Source organism: Lagopus muta, chromosome 7, assembly GCF_023343835.1.
Source record: "Lagopus muta isolate bLagMut1 chromosome 7, bLagMut1 primary, whole genome shotgun sequence".
Classification (NCBI taxonomy): Eukaryota; Metazoa; Chordata; class Aves; order Galliformes; family Phasianidae; genus Lagopus; species Lagopus muta.
Genome location: NC_064439.1, coordinates 10,055,617 through 10,071,158, shown reverse-complemented (window position 1 = coordinate 10,071,158; position 15,542 = coordinate 10,055,617). Strand labels below are relative to the sequence as shown.

General features: G+C 42.1%; 1 protein-coding gene across 6 annotated transcripts in view; it reads right to left on the bottom strand.

The window, feature by feature from the left end:
- Positions 1-2,287: 2,287 nt before the first annotated feature.
- The window catches only part of ZMYND11 (zinc finger MYND-type containing 11), a 102,693-nt gene continuing 89,438 nt past the window's right edge, over positions 2,288-15,542 (bottom strand). For all 6 annotated transcript variants that reach the window (XM_048950379.1, XM_048950382.1, XM_048950383.1 and 3 more), the window contains 4 exons: positions 13,156-13,224; positions 11,073-11,345; positions 9,797-9,982; positions 2,288-4,675 (listed from right to left, as the gene is read on the bottom strand). In XM_048950379.1, coding sequence (XP_048806336.1) covers positions 4,553-4,675; positions 9,797-9,982; positions 11,073-11,345; positions 13,156-13,224 — 651 coding nt within the window. In that variant the 3' untranslated portion in view covers positions 2,288-4,552. The remainder of the gene's footprint in view (positions 4,676-9,796; positions 9,983-11,072; positions 11,346-13,155; positions 13,225-15,542) is intronic.

Below are 15,542 nucleotides of genomic sequence, written 5' to 3'. Positions count from 1 at the left end.
AGATATGTTCCCCATCACTCAGTGTCTGCAGAGGCAGTGATCACCTTGGAGGCCCTTCATGAGGGATGAATGCACATCCCCTGTGCCATGGCCTACGAGCAAGGCAGGGCCCGAGGCTCTGCATGGCTCCTTGCTGTCCTTGGGGCAGCCAGCTGCCAGCAGAAGGCACGTTTCCCATCAACAACATAGTTTAAAAAAATTAAAAAAATAATAAAAAAAAAATTTTCATCTTTTTAAATAGCGCTTCAACGTTATTCATAGACATTGCTTTCTGTGGCGGGAGTCCTTTCCCAAGCACCACCAAAGCACGTCGCACACCCAGCTCAACTGCACAGAATTCAGGGCTATTTTTAGGTACCTCTCTGGGGCAAATCCAGCTCTCGTGGAAGCTTTACACCAGCTCAGCTTCCACTGCCGGCAGCGAACAGCAGCTGGCCGGTGGCTGTGTGAGCACACACGCATCCTGCCCTTCTGGTACGGCACGTGCTCCCTCCCCCCCCTTCTCCCTGAGTCCTCAGCCTTTCTTCTGTATCATCTTTAATTATTCGTCTCCTTTTATGTGAAAATTATCTGCACAGCAGCCCCTGTGTTTAATCTCAGCCCATCCACCATTATTTGCCCTTAGCGATTTCTCAGCGCTCGGCCGCCAGCCCCAGGCAGCAGCAGACCAGCAGAAATTCCGGTTCTCTGGGTTTGCTGTGGGTTTTCCTCTTCTGATTTTCCAGTTTGGAGCTCCCAGCAGCCCAGCAGCTCTTCTTGAAGGAGCACTACTCAGTGTATGAAGTACTTCTAAAATCCTTTCGCCTTCTGTAAATGTTTCGTTAAAAAAAAAAAAAAATGAGGCTTTTTTTTTTTTTTTCAAGTGGTTTTGGAAGGTCCAAGGCAGTTTGGTTTGGTGTGGTGTTGTTTCATGGCTTTTTTTTGTTTGTTTTTAATCTTTTATGTTAGATTTAAACATCTCCTACTTAAACACTACACTTTTTTTCTGAAATGGATGCTCCTTTCCACTTGCAATTGAATTTCCTTAACGTGAAACAATGAAGGAAGGGCCTTTCTGGTTTTCACACTTCCCCCTCCATAATTTGATTAATGAAAGCATTTGGAAAGCATATGTACAGCTTGCATATGTGCATTCTGTGAGGCTAAAATTGGCTGGGTAGCCCCTAACTACCGGTAACAAATCCCAAACATGTTTTACATTCTCACCGAAGAGCTGGAAAAGCAAACAAGCCCTGAGCTGGGCTGATCACTCCACCTAAAGGAAGCAGGAGGCAGAAAACTAAAGAGCCAGAGTTACAATAATAATAATAATGGAAAAACAGCAATAAGAGGAGAAATAATGCCTTTGAGCAAGCCCCACTCACTGCTGCAGCGTCGCACAGGGGATCTGCTAGGGGCTCAGAGGCTGGCTATGGTACTCGAGAAGGGAAGAGGCATGGCAAGGCAGCTGGGAGAGGGCCACTGCCTTTTCCTGATCCCATTTTGTTGGTTTACTTCAGTATAAATGATTAATTTGCAATACGTGAGCTATGCTAGTTACTTGTATTGAACCAAGTTTTAGCAAGCTGAATGAATAACATTTGCACTCTTGGGTGAAACACTATGACTCATGTAAGAACAGAACGCTATGGAATAGCAAAATAATAAGAGATTCTAAATATTTAAACTATACACTGATTATTTTCCTGGGACAAGCAGCTCTAACCAGGTTCTAATTCCCACACAGAGACACGGGGAAATTGCTTCCCAGCATCTCTCCTGCGGCCTTGATGCCATGACAGAGCTCCAGGACTCCTTCTGCCTAATGCCCCTTCTGCTGGGGGCTGCAGGCACTGCACCAGTGGGGCTGCATGGTGATCTGTGGGGTAAATTTTGTTTACCAGCAAGACAGTAATCCTACCTCCAGGTACAATTACCTTATTCCTCCCACCCTGGGCACAGGCTCATGGCGGTCATCGGGTTTGTGTGAGAGGCAGATGGGGCCACGGGTGAGACCAAGGGGGGCTACAAGCTGCAGTCACATAGAAGCAGGCATTAAAACCAACACTTGATGGACACGGCCTTTGAGGGCTGCTGACTTGAACAGGCTGAAAAAATTCATTGCTGTGCCAAGAGCTGTGGTTCAGTGCCCAAGTCCTCACATGGTTCTCCTGGCTCACCCCCCACCAGGCAGCAGCAGGTTCCAGGGAGACCAGACATGTTCACCTCACGCACAGCCCTGGGCATGGCCTCCCTGGGGCATCTGGCCACAATTAACACACACACTTTCAGCGAGATGCTTTTTTTTTTTTAAATACATTTATTACCCAATGTTAACACATTAAATGACTCTATATATTGCTAGTCAGAGCAGCTTACAAAATGCCAGAATGCATCATAAACTGGACAGCCACAATGAATAATTACAATGTGCATAGTGGCTAAGCTCAACACTTTAATATAGCTTTATGATTTGCAGAAAAATTAATTTTAAATCATGATTCCTAAAACAATCAATTGTAATTTTACCTAAAACTTATACAAAACCAGGCCACAATCTTTTTTTTTTTGTTTTGTTTTTTTCTTTAAAACACACAGTTTTCACGCTGTAGTAACTTGGAAATGTGCAACCGTGTCAACAGAGACAAAAAAGCCAAAGTAACACGAATCTTACTTTCATGCAGCTATCAGTTAAATATTACATATTCTGGAATGATTTTACACCAAAAATATTTCCACAATAACTTGCTTTCATAGGGGTGGATCGAAGTTTTGGAACTCGTAAAGTAATTGAACAGGATTGGTTTTTAGTTGTGAAGTGTTTTACAGTCACAACACAGAGGCGACAAAAGTTAATTACACATTAATCAGGCAATAATGTAGCTGTGGTAATACGAGTTACCATCTACGTACTATTTTCTCCCGTCAGCTTACCGCTCAATTTCCACAAGGTGTTGGGTGCTATTTGGCAGTATCAAGTCAATTAACTTCTATCACCGCTGTAAGTAAAAAGATCAGGATTCCAATGGCAGTTCACAGAAGTCTCAGTTGTATTTTCATCTTTACAATGACCCTGACAAATCCTAGAGAAAACTTTTTAAAGGCTTTCCTCCTGATTCTTCAGCTTCCATCGTTCCATCATGTAATTGCTTTCAATAAATATCAAAGATCTAAATAAATATTTACAAATTATTCCTCTAACTCCTCAAAAAATAGCGGGATGATTAATGGGCGCAGGACTTGGTCTAAGACCAGCCTTTGAAAGAAGAAACTAAAATGCGGAGACACTTTAAAAGAAAAGCTATTTAAGTAAGCTTTACATCTATTTAAAAAATTGTCTCTGAACATGGATGCAATTCATATATCTATATATAAAACAAACAAAAAAAAATCATTTTTCAACTATCGATCCATTCCTATTGGTAATGCTTCTTAATCCAGACATTCCGCAAAATACAGACTTTTTACAAATCACGGCATCTTTAATACAAGAAAATTAACATGCATTATTCTTCATTCTGAGTACAGTGATGGAGCTCATTATTAGGCAATGACCCATTACTACAAACATAACGGCTTCTGTGAAACGTAAGTGCTTTTTCTCCTCTTACTATCGAGTTACAATGGACCAGGTGACACCAGATCGTAGGCAGTCAGATGACATTGGATTGGGGAGGCTGAAGGGGGCACCTTAACAAAACTCGTAAGCCTCGTAATTCCACATATGAATAAAGGTAGTTGCTTCTTTTGTTGTTGTTGTTTGGGTTTTGTTTTTTGGCTTTTCTTATTCTTGTTACAAGCACTCATGTCAGGACAAAGATGAAATGTGCAAACTTCAAAATTTAAATATTCATTTTTCTCTAAGATCCAGCTCAGTAAAAGATTACCCCAGTTCCCTGTGATTTTAAACTACAAGATCAAAGCTAATATTTTGTTATAAAAGTTATATATTGAAAAGAAATAATGAAAATAAAACACAGTTGGGAAATATTTAAGAAAAAATACGCAGGAGTAGCACCTGCTGTGTCAACCCTGTTCCCTAAATTCAATCATGTACCCACTGGTATAACCAATAGATAATGCCTTTAAACAGTAAAATTAAGCTGAACAAAACCAGCTCAACAAGGTTAAGAAATAAATGTTACATCAAGGTAGTATGCTTCGTTTTTCTGAAACAGTTCTAAAGTTCTTACACTCAGATCTAGTTTTTGTGTGTTCCTTTTGTTAAACTCGCATGGTTTAATTCTAGATCTGCTGTTTTTAAAGATTAAAATCTCTGTAAAACCTAAAAATGTTTTAAAATTTGCTGAAAATGCAACAAATCCTCTAGTTTAAAATTATTTAAAGTAACCTGCTCCCAGAGATGTTCAATTCATTCCGCTGGCAAAATTTTGGAGGAGCACTGAACAGAAGATTGAAATTACTGTGCAAAAATTTCTTTTACGAAAAGTGTTTAAAGGCTGGTGCAAAATGGGAAGCAAATTCTAAACAATTTTGGCTTCTTGGAAACAAAAACCGCTGTGTCTGAGAATAGCAATCATCGGGGTGATGTTCTAGCGGAGGAACAGCTCTTTCATCTTTTTCTGCGGCAGGTACGTTTGTGTTCAGCATGCCAGTGCTCCTGCTGACACTTGATGGAGCAGTAGGAAGTGTTCCAGCAGCAGTGGTACATGGCCTCTTCTTCACAGTTGTAGCACTGGAGAGAACAAATGAGACAAGATTACAGCCCTCGCAGGATCCCTCCTCGCTGCCCAGCAGCCTTCTCACCTGCTCATGGGTGCACCAGAGCATGCAGAGCACTGCTTGTTCTGCCTGGGCCCCCAAATGCAGCAGGGCATTTGTCACATGTGCCAAGAAAGGCTACAACTTTCAGCAAATCTGTACCATGCAAGTACCACAAGCACATCTCTCATTCAAGAAAGCACATCTCCCAGGTCAGTGGGCTGAGAGTTTTCAGCTGCACAATACAGGAACTGTCTTTTACTCTACAATTGTATAATGGCATCCTCCTAAGAGCTATGATAAAAAAAGTTGCTGGAGTGAACATCGAAACACAGAATCATAGAATTGTTCAGGTTGGAAAAGACCTTCAAGATCATCGAGTCCAAACCACAACCTAGCCATACTACCCTAACTCTAACAACCCTCCACTAAATCACATCCCTGAGCACCACATCCAAATGGTTTTTAAACGCATCCAGGGATGGTGACTCAAACACCTCCCTGGGGAGCCTATTCCAGTGCTTAACAACCCTTTCATAAAGTTTTTCCTGATATCCAACCTAAACTTACCCTGGTGTAACTAGAGGCCATTTCTCCTCACCCTGTCACCTGTCATCAGTGAGAAAAGATCAACCCCCTCTCGCTGTAGGCACCTTTCAGATATTGGAAGAAAGCAATAAGGTCTCTTTTGAGGCCTTAAAAAAGGCCTCAGCCTCCTTTTCCCCAGACTGAACAGCTCTAGTTCCTTCATGTGCTGTCCAAACGTGAAAATCTACCTTCCTGAGGTCTTGTTACAAGCCCGACCCATCCGGGAGCTGCTGGGGGAGATCCTCGTGGGCTAGCAATGATCACAGAATCATGAAACAGCTTGGGTTGAGTTGGTTAGAGTTGGGTTGGGTTGTAAGGGGACCTCAGGGATTATATAGTTCAAACCCCTGCCATGAGCAGGGCCCCATCCAGCCTGGTCTTGCACGCCTCCAGGGATGGGGCATCCACAGCTTCTCTGGGAAACCTGTGCCAGCACTTCACCACCCTCCCAGTGAAAAATTTCCCCAGCACTTAACCTAACTCTCCCCTCTTCTAGTTTAAAACAATCCTCCCAGGTCCTATCACTGTCTACCCATAGTTTTAACCTAAGACAGGAGAGATTTAGGTTAGATATTAGGAGGAAGTTTTTTACACAGAGAGTGGTGACACACTGGAACAGGTTGCCCAAGGAGGCTGTGGATGCCCCATCCCTGGAGGCATTCAAGGCCAGGCTGGACGTGGCTCTGGGCAGCCTGGTCTGCTGGTTGGTGACCCTTCCCACTGCAGTGGGGTTGAAACTGGATAATCATTGTGGTCCTTTTCAATCCAGGCCATTCTATGATTCTACGATTCTTTGAAAAAGTTGATTCCCCTCCAGTTTATAATCTCCCTTTAAGTTTTAGAAATCCCAAAAGCCACAACAAAAACACTACTGGAGAAAAGAATAATTCCCTACTGTATGGTTTGTCACAGACCATTTGGTGTAGGCCTGCAAGAAGGCTGCCATCACTGGTGTGTCTGCTGATTGCCAGAGAGCTGCAAATGGTGACAAGAAGACGTCCTGCTACAACAGTGCTACTGCAAGAAGGTGCCTTTAGCTTCAGGCCTTTCAGAAATCACAGAAAGCCTGGAGAACACACAATGGCTCCATGGCTTCCTGCCGTTTATGGCTACCAGCATGGCACAAAACTCCTGAAGGAAGACCTATTGCACAGCCTCTGAGTTCTGCAGAAATACCTGCCTCTTGGCAGGGCCTCAGCAAAGAGGATTTCTGCGCTGGAACATGCAGAACGCTCCCAGGTTGGTGGTAGTTGGAAATAACTCCATGGACACTGAGGATTTAAACAAAGAGAATCAGCACGCTGCTCAGCAGGGAGTGTGGCACTCAGATGGGCAGCAGGCTCTGCCTCCAGATGTGTGCAGTACTGTCAGCCTGACCAGCCTGTGCAAAGTAGGGAGGCATCGCTGCTAATGGGGCTGCTCACACTCAACACCTGAAAAATTGGATCTAATGATCTCAAATTTGTCTTTCTGAATTTGTCATACTCAGAATCAGAGAATATCTTTAAGAATTCAGCCTGGAACACCTCCCGTATGATGGGGAGAAATGTGAGGTTGCTGTCAAACCACAGAGTAACACAGGTTGTACTTTCAACGTACTGTCTAACTACAGCATTGTTAATAAAACAAGAGAACTACAAAGGAAATAAAACCCAAATGTCTTAAAACAAAATAAAAATGCAATAACTCTATACTCTCCTATAAGATGCACGAAAGTTGCCTTTTACATCAACTAAAACAGTAATTATTTATTTCTATCACCAGCAAAGGGACTGCTTCAGCTGCATGAGAAGGTAACTTCTCCACTCCATTTTCTCTTTGTATCTTAGCTCTAGGGAAGTTTATTTGTAGAAAAATCTGCAAAGGAGCATCCTCTCAAGGCCTGCTTTCCTGGTTTTTCATGTTGCTGGCTGCCCACCAACCTATGGGAGCCATTAGGATCATCTGCTGGAACGCACAGGGAACAGCTGTGTCCCTCCATTGCATTCAGCACGGGCCTCATCCCCAAGCTTCACATCTGCTCACTTGGAGAGATCAAAAACACTAAGAAAGGAGAGGACAACCCGTTTGCAGACACTGCAGTTCCCTTTACATATGTTGGCCATAAGTGTGGGATGTAAATCTCCCCTTACAAAAGGGAAATAAAGTGTCATCTAAGCTGGTACCAGCACATGTGGCAGAGAAGGCAAAATGCCAGCTGGCCTCAGGCCTCCTTTCCTTTGTGTTTTCCACATCTTAAACATTATCAATCATTTGGGGTTTTGTTTCAGACTGTACTCATCACAGACAAACGCAGTTACTTGAAGACGACCTGTTGCAAGTTAGAACAAATATACAGGTAAGCATTACTGAGAAGGTTAAAGATGAACTATGCACCACTTTAAATGATGCTTATATGCAAGTGAAATAACTGGAAAAAATAAAAAAGAAACAAAACAACTGTGGTCTGAGTTTTGTAAATCATCACACTGCATAAACTCATGACTCTCTGCCTTTCCATTTCTTCCTTTTATTTGCCGTTCACTTGAGGTATCTGTATTAATTCCAAATCTTCTGAAGGTACAGAACTGAAATTTGGCTAAACCAAGGGGACTGTGACCAGTCAGAGCAACACAGAACGTGGTTCTTTACGAAGGTGTGAGGAGGCATGCCTGCTCGTGTGCCTGTCAAGCACCAGCAAAGCAATCCCTTCATTCTGACCAGACTATTTTTTTAAATCTAGGAAAAATACAAATACAGTATGAATAGTAACAGCTGCATTCCCAAACCCAGACATCTGCATTACGCAAAACCAGAGGTCTCTGGTTCTAATTAAAAAGCGAAGCCACCAAAACTCATTTAGTATGTGTTAATTACATGAGATTTTAGTAAGGAGGCATCATTATTATAATAGCTGCATACAACAGTGGTACTACACACCAGGGACTGTCATTAGTGCCACAGAAAGAAAAATCACTGGGGAGTTGTGTAATTGGACCAGCTCCAGCTGCCTGAGGCTGCGTGTTGGCAGGCAGATCCATCAGCCTGAATGCAAAGGTGTTTATCCTTCCCCTCCCTCCCAGCACATGAAAACCAGCTGCCTGCACGATGCATTCATTTAAGGTGGTGACTGACAGCTCTGGGCCCACAGGAGAAGGTGAAGCTGTCAAATGCTCTTTATATCTCTAATTGTCTTGCTTGGAAAGAGGCAGTAAGTGCATGATCCTAAGATGCAGAGATGTGGTGCCACAGCACACTGACGAGGCTAAAGGACACAGTAAAGGCACATTGGAACAGACAAATAGAAATCTCAGGAGCCTCTTTCACAAATTCTGCCTTCAAAAAGAAACAATCCCATCCAGCTCCAGCTAAGAGCCTGGACTCACGATCCAGTTACTGTGATTGAATTACAACTTATCAGTTGAGTGGTGGCAACAGTTCACATGTGTACTTGTAACATCTCACAGAATAGAGCTCATTTGACACAGTTTTATGGTGGGAAAGGCCAATTCAGTTTCCTTTTCAAGTGCCACAAGCAAAAGCACAAAGACACCAGGGGCTGGTGACTCATTACAGACAACTTGATCGAGTTTGAGACCTAAATAACTTCTTGGGTCTACAGACCCAAGGTACACAGGAAAGGATTTGCTCACTGATGGAGAACCAAACACTGCAGCACTGTCACACCTACAGTACATCTCTACTAGAAATCAAAATGAAAACACTGCAGGAGCTCAAAAGGAGTTCTCTTTAAAAAGAAAAACCCGAAATTGCAGCTGTTACAGGCAGCAACCTATTGTCTTGCTTTAATATTTCTGTCAGTCCCCTACAGAACACAGTTCTCTCTGCAGGGCCCACCGCTTCATCCAGAAAGGCTTACGAGGCTGAGCCCAACCAAGCACAGCCCCCTGCAGAGGAAGGAACGCGTGCTGTGCGGTGGCAGCCGGTGGCCGTCCGTCACTCAGAGCAGCGTGCCATCTTGTGGCAAGGCGTCTGCACACTGCTCTGCCACAGCTGGCCAAGCCGAAGCTCCAAGGCGAGCGGGAGAATGGGAGGGAAACGTATTTGAGAATGTTTGTCTGAAATGCACAGGAGCATAAAAGAGCTGCAGACAAAGCTCTGGGAGGAAAAGGGCAAAATGATATCAATACGAGAATTTCTAGAAGGGAGCTCCAAATGCATACAGTTAGGGCTTGTACTTTCTAGGGCCTTGAGATCAAAGGAGTGGGAACATAACGCAAAATTTGTTTGATCTGAAGTACAACCACACATTTTTCAGCAATATTTAGCAACATCTGGCTGGGCTATGGAAGATGGTTCTGTTAACACCACCTAAATAAGATAGAAAGCAATGAAAATCTGGAGTTCAAATGTGAGGGTGAAGGAAATCTGAAAGCTCAAACCTTGAAGCTGAAAGACAAGTGAAAAAGCGATCCAAGTAAAAGCAAGGAAGTGAATGTCTACCATTGGCCTGCAGTCTGCATTATACATTTCCAGTTATTGTCTTGTAGTAAGTTTTGAGACTTACCCACTGCTTCTTCTTGGTCTGGGAAATCAGCTGCTTGTGCTGGCCCGCTAACTTCTTAATTTCTTCTAAAAATTCTTCTTTGCACTTCTCCTTTACTTGCTTACATTTTCTGTCCATCTCTCCTTGTGCATTGGCCACGGCTTTATTTACAGCCTGCCTTTTCTCTTCTTCCATCTCTGTACGCAGCTGCCATAAGAAAGTAAGTCAGCAAAGCAAGTCAGTGGATAGCTACTGGAATAAATCTATCTTCTTTAAGCCCCTAATACTGTTGTGACTGGAGGTCACATAGAGATTTCTTCTCCTCAGAAAACAAAAAGTAGTCTCTGTTACAGCTATAACAAAACTTCTGTCTCCTAAGAATTGTTCATAATTGTTTTGTTCTGCAAGGCAACCATAAAACAGCCACACAGGTTCCATGTCTATTTCGTTAATGATCGGTTTTAAAATTATGAATTAATTTTTGTTAGGCAAAGATTTTGTCTTTTCTAAATCTATAACTTCATATAACTCCAAAGTAACAGCACAATGGAAAATACAAACTGTAACATTTCTAAGTTCAGTGAGAGGTACCACTGTATTATTCGTTGTCAGTGGAATTCCTTTGCCCTCATACAAACAGCTGGAGATTTGGTGTCTTAGTCCTACAGGATTAACACCTAAACTCCCTACGTTCATTCCAAAGTCCTCCCTCCACGAGGAAATTCATTTTTTTACTTGAGACAGGTACTTAAGTGAGGTCAGATGAACCATCCTCTGATTTGTCCTGTTTTCTCCAGCCAAAGGTGACCAGCTCAGACTCAGATAACAAATTTTTAGATGTTACTGTTAGACAAGAAGATTCAAACAAATTTTAGCCAACCTCTTTAATGTTTAGGTCAGAAGTTTGATGGAAGAAGGATTGTTTACGAATAGCATTTAAACAATGACATTGTTTACATTGTTTACAAACACACTTGACAATGGAGACAAAGAAAGGCTTTGGCAACAGATAATCATGAAGGAACAATCAGTTTCACTTTTGGATCACAAACTGATTTTACTAGACTAGAATCAGAAGCCACAAGAGCTTTCTACGTAAACTAAGGCCTGCTGGTAAAGAATTTGTCTGAAAAGAATACTGAAGACTATTTTTATACAGTCTCTTTGAAGAAGGTTTTTTTTACCTACTTTCTGATGGGTGGATATTATTAAAGTAGAAAAGAATGTAGAAAAAAAATCCCAATCCCACTCCTCCTCTCCTCAAACCAGGGCGTAGGTGGTGTTTGACAAGTGTTACCTTTTCCACTGCCTCTCGCACAACTCTCTCAGTTTCTCTTTTGTGATCAGCTTTCATCCTGTCCTTGAAATCATTAAAGATTTTGGTGTATTTGTCATGGCACATGTTCTGACACACTCCATCATTATTGGTCTGGGTGCTCCGGTGCAGCATTTTTGGAGAAGAGGCACTTAACTTCTTGGTCTGAGTTGAGACTGAAACTTTTTCAATGGGCTGAGGCATTGTGGGAATTTCCTGGCTTGAACTTACTGCTTCAGTTTCAGGTTCTGGCTCCTACAAAGAAAGAACAAACTTGCAAATCCGGGTATCAAAACAGAACAAGTTAACTCTCAATTCTCTCTGGAGAAACAATGTTATCTGACTAACAGCAGCACAATTGACGTGAACGGTGTTTGCCAACACTGGGTAGATGAGCTTTCTGGGGAGGCTTTTCTGATCCAGAGCTAGGAGCTCTGCTGAAAGGAAGATACACAGACCCTCACTTCCCTAAAAGTACCGCCAACCTCAACAAAAAGTATCACCTCCCCAGAAGTACCATACCAGATCACTGAAGACCCAGTAAAGGATTACTACAGGTTTCTCCCCTACTATTCTTCCTGAAGAGACAATGTGGCCACAGTGCCTCAACTTTTTTGGCAAACACAGGGCTTACTCTGGCCCAACAGGCTCTGCTGGAGACTGTAATATTCCATTTATTTCATAGAACTGCTGTAAGGATTGATTAGTACTTCAAAGGTGCTTTGAAGATGAAAGACTAATGAGCGTCTAAGTCTTGATTCCAATAACATAGAACTTGGATGATCACAGAAGCTTTCTGTAATTACACAATTATCAGGAAAGAAATCATAGTTACTGTAATGTACTGTATTTAATTTAGCTCCCTATGTTATTGCAGAGTAATATTGATTGTTTCTGCTCTTCAGAACAGATAAAGCAATAAATTTGCAAATCCTTGGTGATATTTGAAGTATCTCAAGACACAGGTGTACTTTTTTTTTTAACTTACATTTTTAAAAGCTCATTTAACAGTGTACACACAAAGCTCACAGTCCTTAGTGCACCAGACTTGCTCAGGACTGGCCTTTGTGCTTGACAGTGTGATGGGGTACATGGCACACCAACCAAAATGATGTGTATCCCCTTTTGCAACAAATTACTCTATAACTGGTCGCTTGCATTGACTTCAGGATCATTGATAAAGTATGAACAGAGCTAAGAATGCAAATGTTAAGACAAAAATACGTAAATTACAGAATTTGCTTGATAGAAAACACTAGATAGAAAAAACTAAGATGATTAGACATCCTTAAACTGCAGTCTGGGAAAGATGCCACTCTCCCTTTCTGGCAGTCCCAGGGAAACTACGGTCACATCCACACTGATGAAGGTGCCTTGAAGACACAGTCCTGTGGAATCAGATACAATATCAATATTTCAGGCAGCAGGCCCATCCCACATAGCTCTGATGCTGAAATACGTGAACCCTCCTCTGTAGAAGGGACCCAAGTCCTGTGCATATGTACAACTTTTTCTCATTGTTCATCATGAAGCTGAAACAAGGGCAAGAAAATGCTTAGAAATTGGGACTAACGCTAGATTTATGACTGCCTAAGCAACTGCCCCCTTGTGTGCAAGGATAATAACACAGTTCTGTAACTACATGACCATGGGTTAATGTTTCCCCCAATTCGTTCGGTTTGTGAGGCAGATAGACCAGGAAGGAATTTCCATGGACAAGTCTGGTTATGGTATTTTATGAACGTAATATTCTTGATCTTGCAAAATACTTTTGAATTTTTTGTTTGTAGATTTACTTAGCAAGTAGAATTGACTCTAAAAAAATCTTGTAGACTGACAGTTTGGATTTATTCATGATACAGAATATCACCATAAAGACACCAGTGGCTGGAATCTGGCATGTACGATTATGTTTGTTAGTAAGGAGAACAAAGCTATGGGACTGGAATTTCTAAGATTAGTGTTACAAAATCAGTAAAAAGTGAAAGCATCCAAAGGTGCATCTGTTACAACTTCAGACTTTTTAGGTTGCTATCTCTGCAAACACGTAATTGAGGTTACTTACTTCTTTTTTGAGTTCCATACTCTGGTTACGTCGTCCTTTCTTTGCTCTTGGTTCCTGAGTAACCTTCAGCTGTGAACATTATGAAAAGAACACTGAATCATTCCAAACAATAGTTCATATGAGTAGCAGTCATTGTAACACGAACAATGTGTGTCTTCTTTGTGCTCATTTGCAATTATTTAGCGAACAGAAAGTTGAGTATGGTTCTTAAATAACAAGTACACACAGTAAACTTTCTCCATTATCAGTGATAAGTACACTCCGATAAAAGAACAAAAACTCACAAACATTCTAAAATGCAGTATGTGTTTTCTAAAATATCTGTAATCATTCTTTGCTTCATTTCACACGCAAATTCAAACCCTTGTTTTCTGGAATACTGTGATATCAGCAACTCATAACTAGGTAGCAGATCTTTGTCGAAGACAGAAAGCAACAACTACCACAAAGAAAACGTGCATAAAGAAAGGCAGTAAGATTCCTGAGACTTGCTTTAATTGATTATTATTGTATACATGAAGGGTTATCAGTACGTCATCTCTAAAAAAAAAACAAGAATAGCTAGCAAAAAAAATAAGTATTAAGACTAAGTGAATGGTATATAATCTTACAGTTCCCTCCTGAAGCCTTTGAAGCATCCGGTACTATCTAGCATCAGTACAAGAATATTGCAGATTCCTTTAAAGCTCTGAGTTTGATGGCTATTCTTATGTTCCTCTGTTTGGAAACCAATGAAGCAGGTACAAGCATTAAGCAAGTGAAGGATGAACAGGTGAGACAGGATAGAAAATATGAAAATGGACACTTTAAAACCTGAAAAACTACGGAAACTGTTACCTGTCATAAATTTTGTGACTGTTCTCTTGTTTCATTCTATGCTGTTGCATGACTGTATATGCAAAATTAAATAAAGGGGGCTACAAAGGTTTAGTTAGGTAAACTAACCAAAACAAAAATATCTTTGTTAAGACACAACCCCATAAAGCAACATCCAGTTTTATGAGCTGTAAGTTTTTGGACAGAAATTAGATGATAGGCCTATTTGACTAAAGGGCAGAGAAGAGGGTCAAAACACAATGATCTTTTGAAATTTAGGAAGATGTTGGTGGTTTCAAATGAGGAAAGAAGATCATGCCAGTGAAGAAGTTGCCAAAAATACAGTGAAGCATCCTGCAAGCTATGAAAAACTTCCTGCCAAGTCAGTGACTGCAAATATAAACTCTCTCTTGGACACGAAATGACTAGCAAGGCCCGGCTTTGATAAGGGAATTTGCATAGTTTTCTATCTTTTCCCTCTGTGCATTTCAGATTTGTTAAGGCAGTGTAATTTTTCTTATTTTGCAGAATTATTTTGGAATTACTTTAATTAATTGCTGGTCACATGCTCCTGAAGTGCAGCGCTTGCACGTCACTTTACTTGGACCTTCTAACAGTCACGGTTGGTGTTGCTCAGGGACTGGTAGCACAGAATACAGTCCCAAGTGCCAAGTGAACATGCTCCAGCTGCGAAAAGGCAGAACAGCTCAGGGCTGTCCCTTGATGAGAGTTCAGGAAGGCAGTGCTGCCATCCATCTGATATCCATAACATTTAACTTGAATGTGCCTGCTTAACTTTAGAAATCTTGGTCTGTTCTCATCAAGGTGCTGTAGATCACAGATCACAGAATCACAGAATCACCCGGGTTGGAAGGGACCTCAAGGATCATGTAGTTCCAACCCCCCTGCCTAGCAGGGCCACCAAACATACACATTCAGATCAGGTTGCCCAGGACCTCGTCCAACCTGGCCTTAAACACGTCCAAGGACGGGGCATCCACAACCTCCCTGGGCAGCCCGTTCCAGGGCCTAACCACTCTCCTAGTAAAGAACTTCCCCCTAACATCCAACCTAAATCTTCCCTCCTTCAACTTAAAACCATTTCCCCTAGTCCTGCTGTTGTCAGCCCTTTTGAAGAGTTTACTCCCCTCCTGGGTGTAGGTTCCCTTCAGGTATTGATAGGCTGCAATGAGGTCACCCCGCAGCCTTCTCTTCTCCAGGCTGAACAAGCCCAACTCCCTCAGCCTGTCCTCATAGGGGAGGTGCTCCAGCCCCCTGATCATCTTAGTCGCCCTCCTCTGGACCCTTTCCAAAATCTCAATGTCTTTCTTGTACTGAGGGCTCCACACCTGGACACAGTACTCCAGGTGGGGCCTCACAAGAGCCGAGTAGAGAGGGACAATCACCTCCCTGTCCCTGCTGGCCACCCCTCTCCTGATGGAGCCCAGGATCCCATTTGACAAACATCTTGAAATTTCTCAGAGGTCATCCAAAAAAAAAGGGGGAAGAGAAAAAATGCATATTCTTGCTAACACTAAGCTACACAACATGCGGAAAATAAGTCTTTGAAT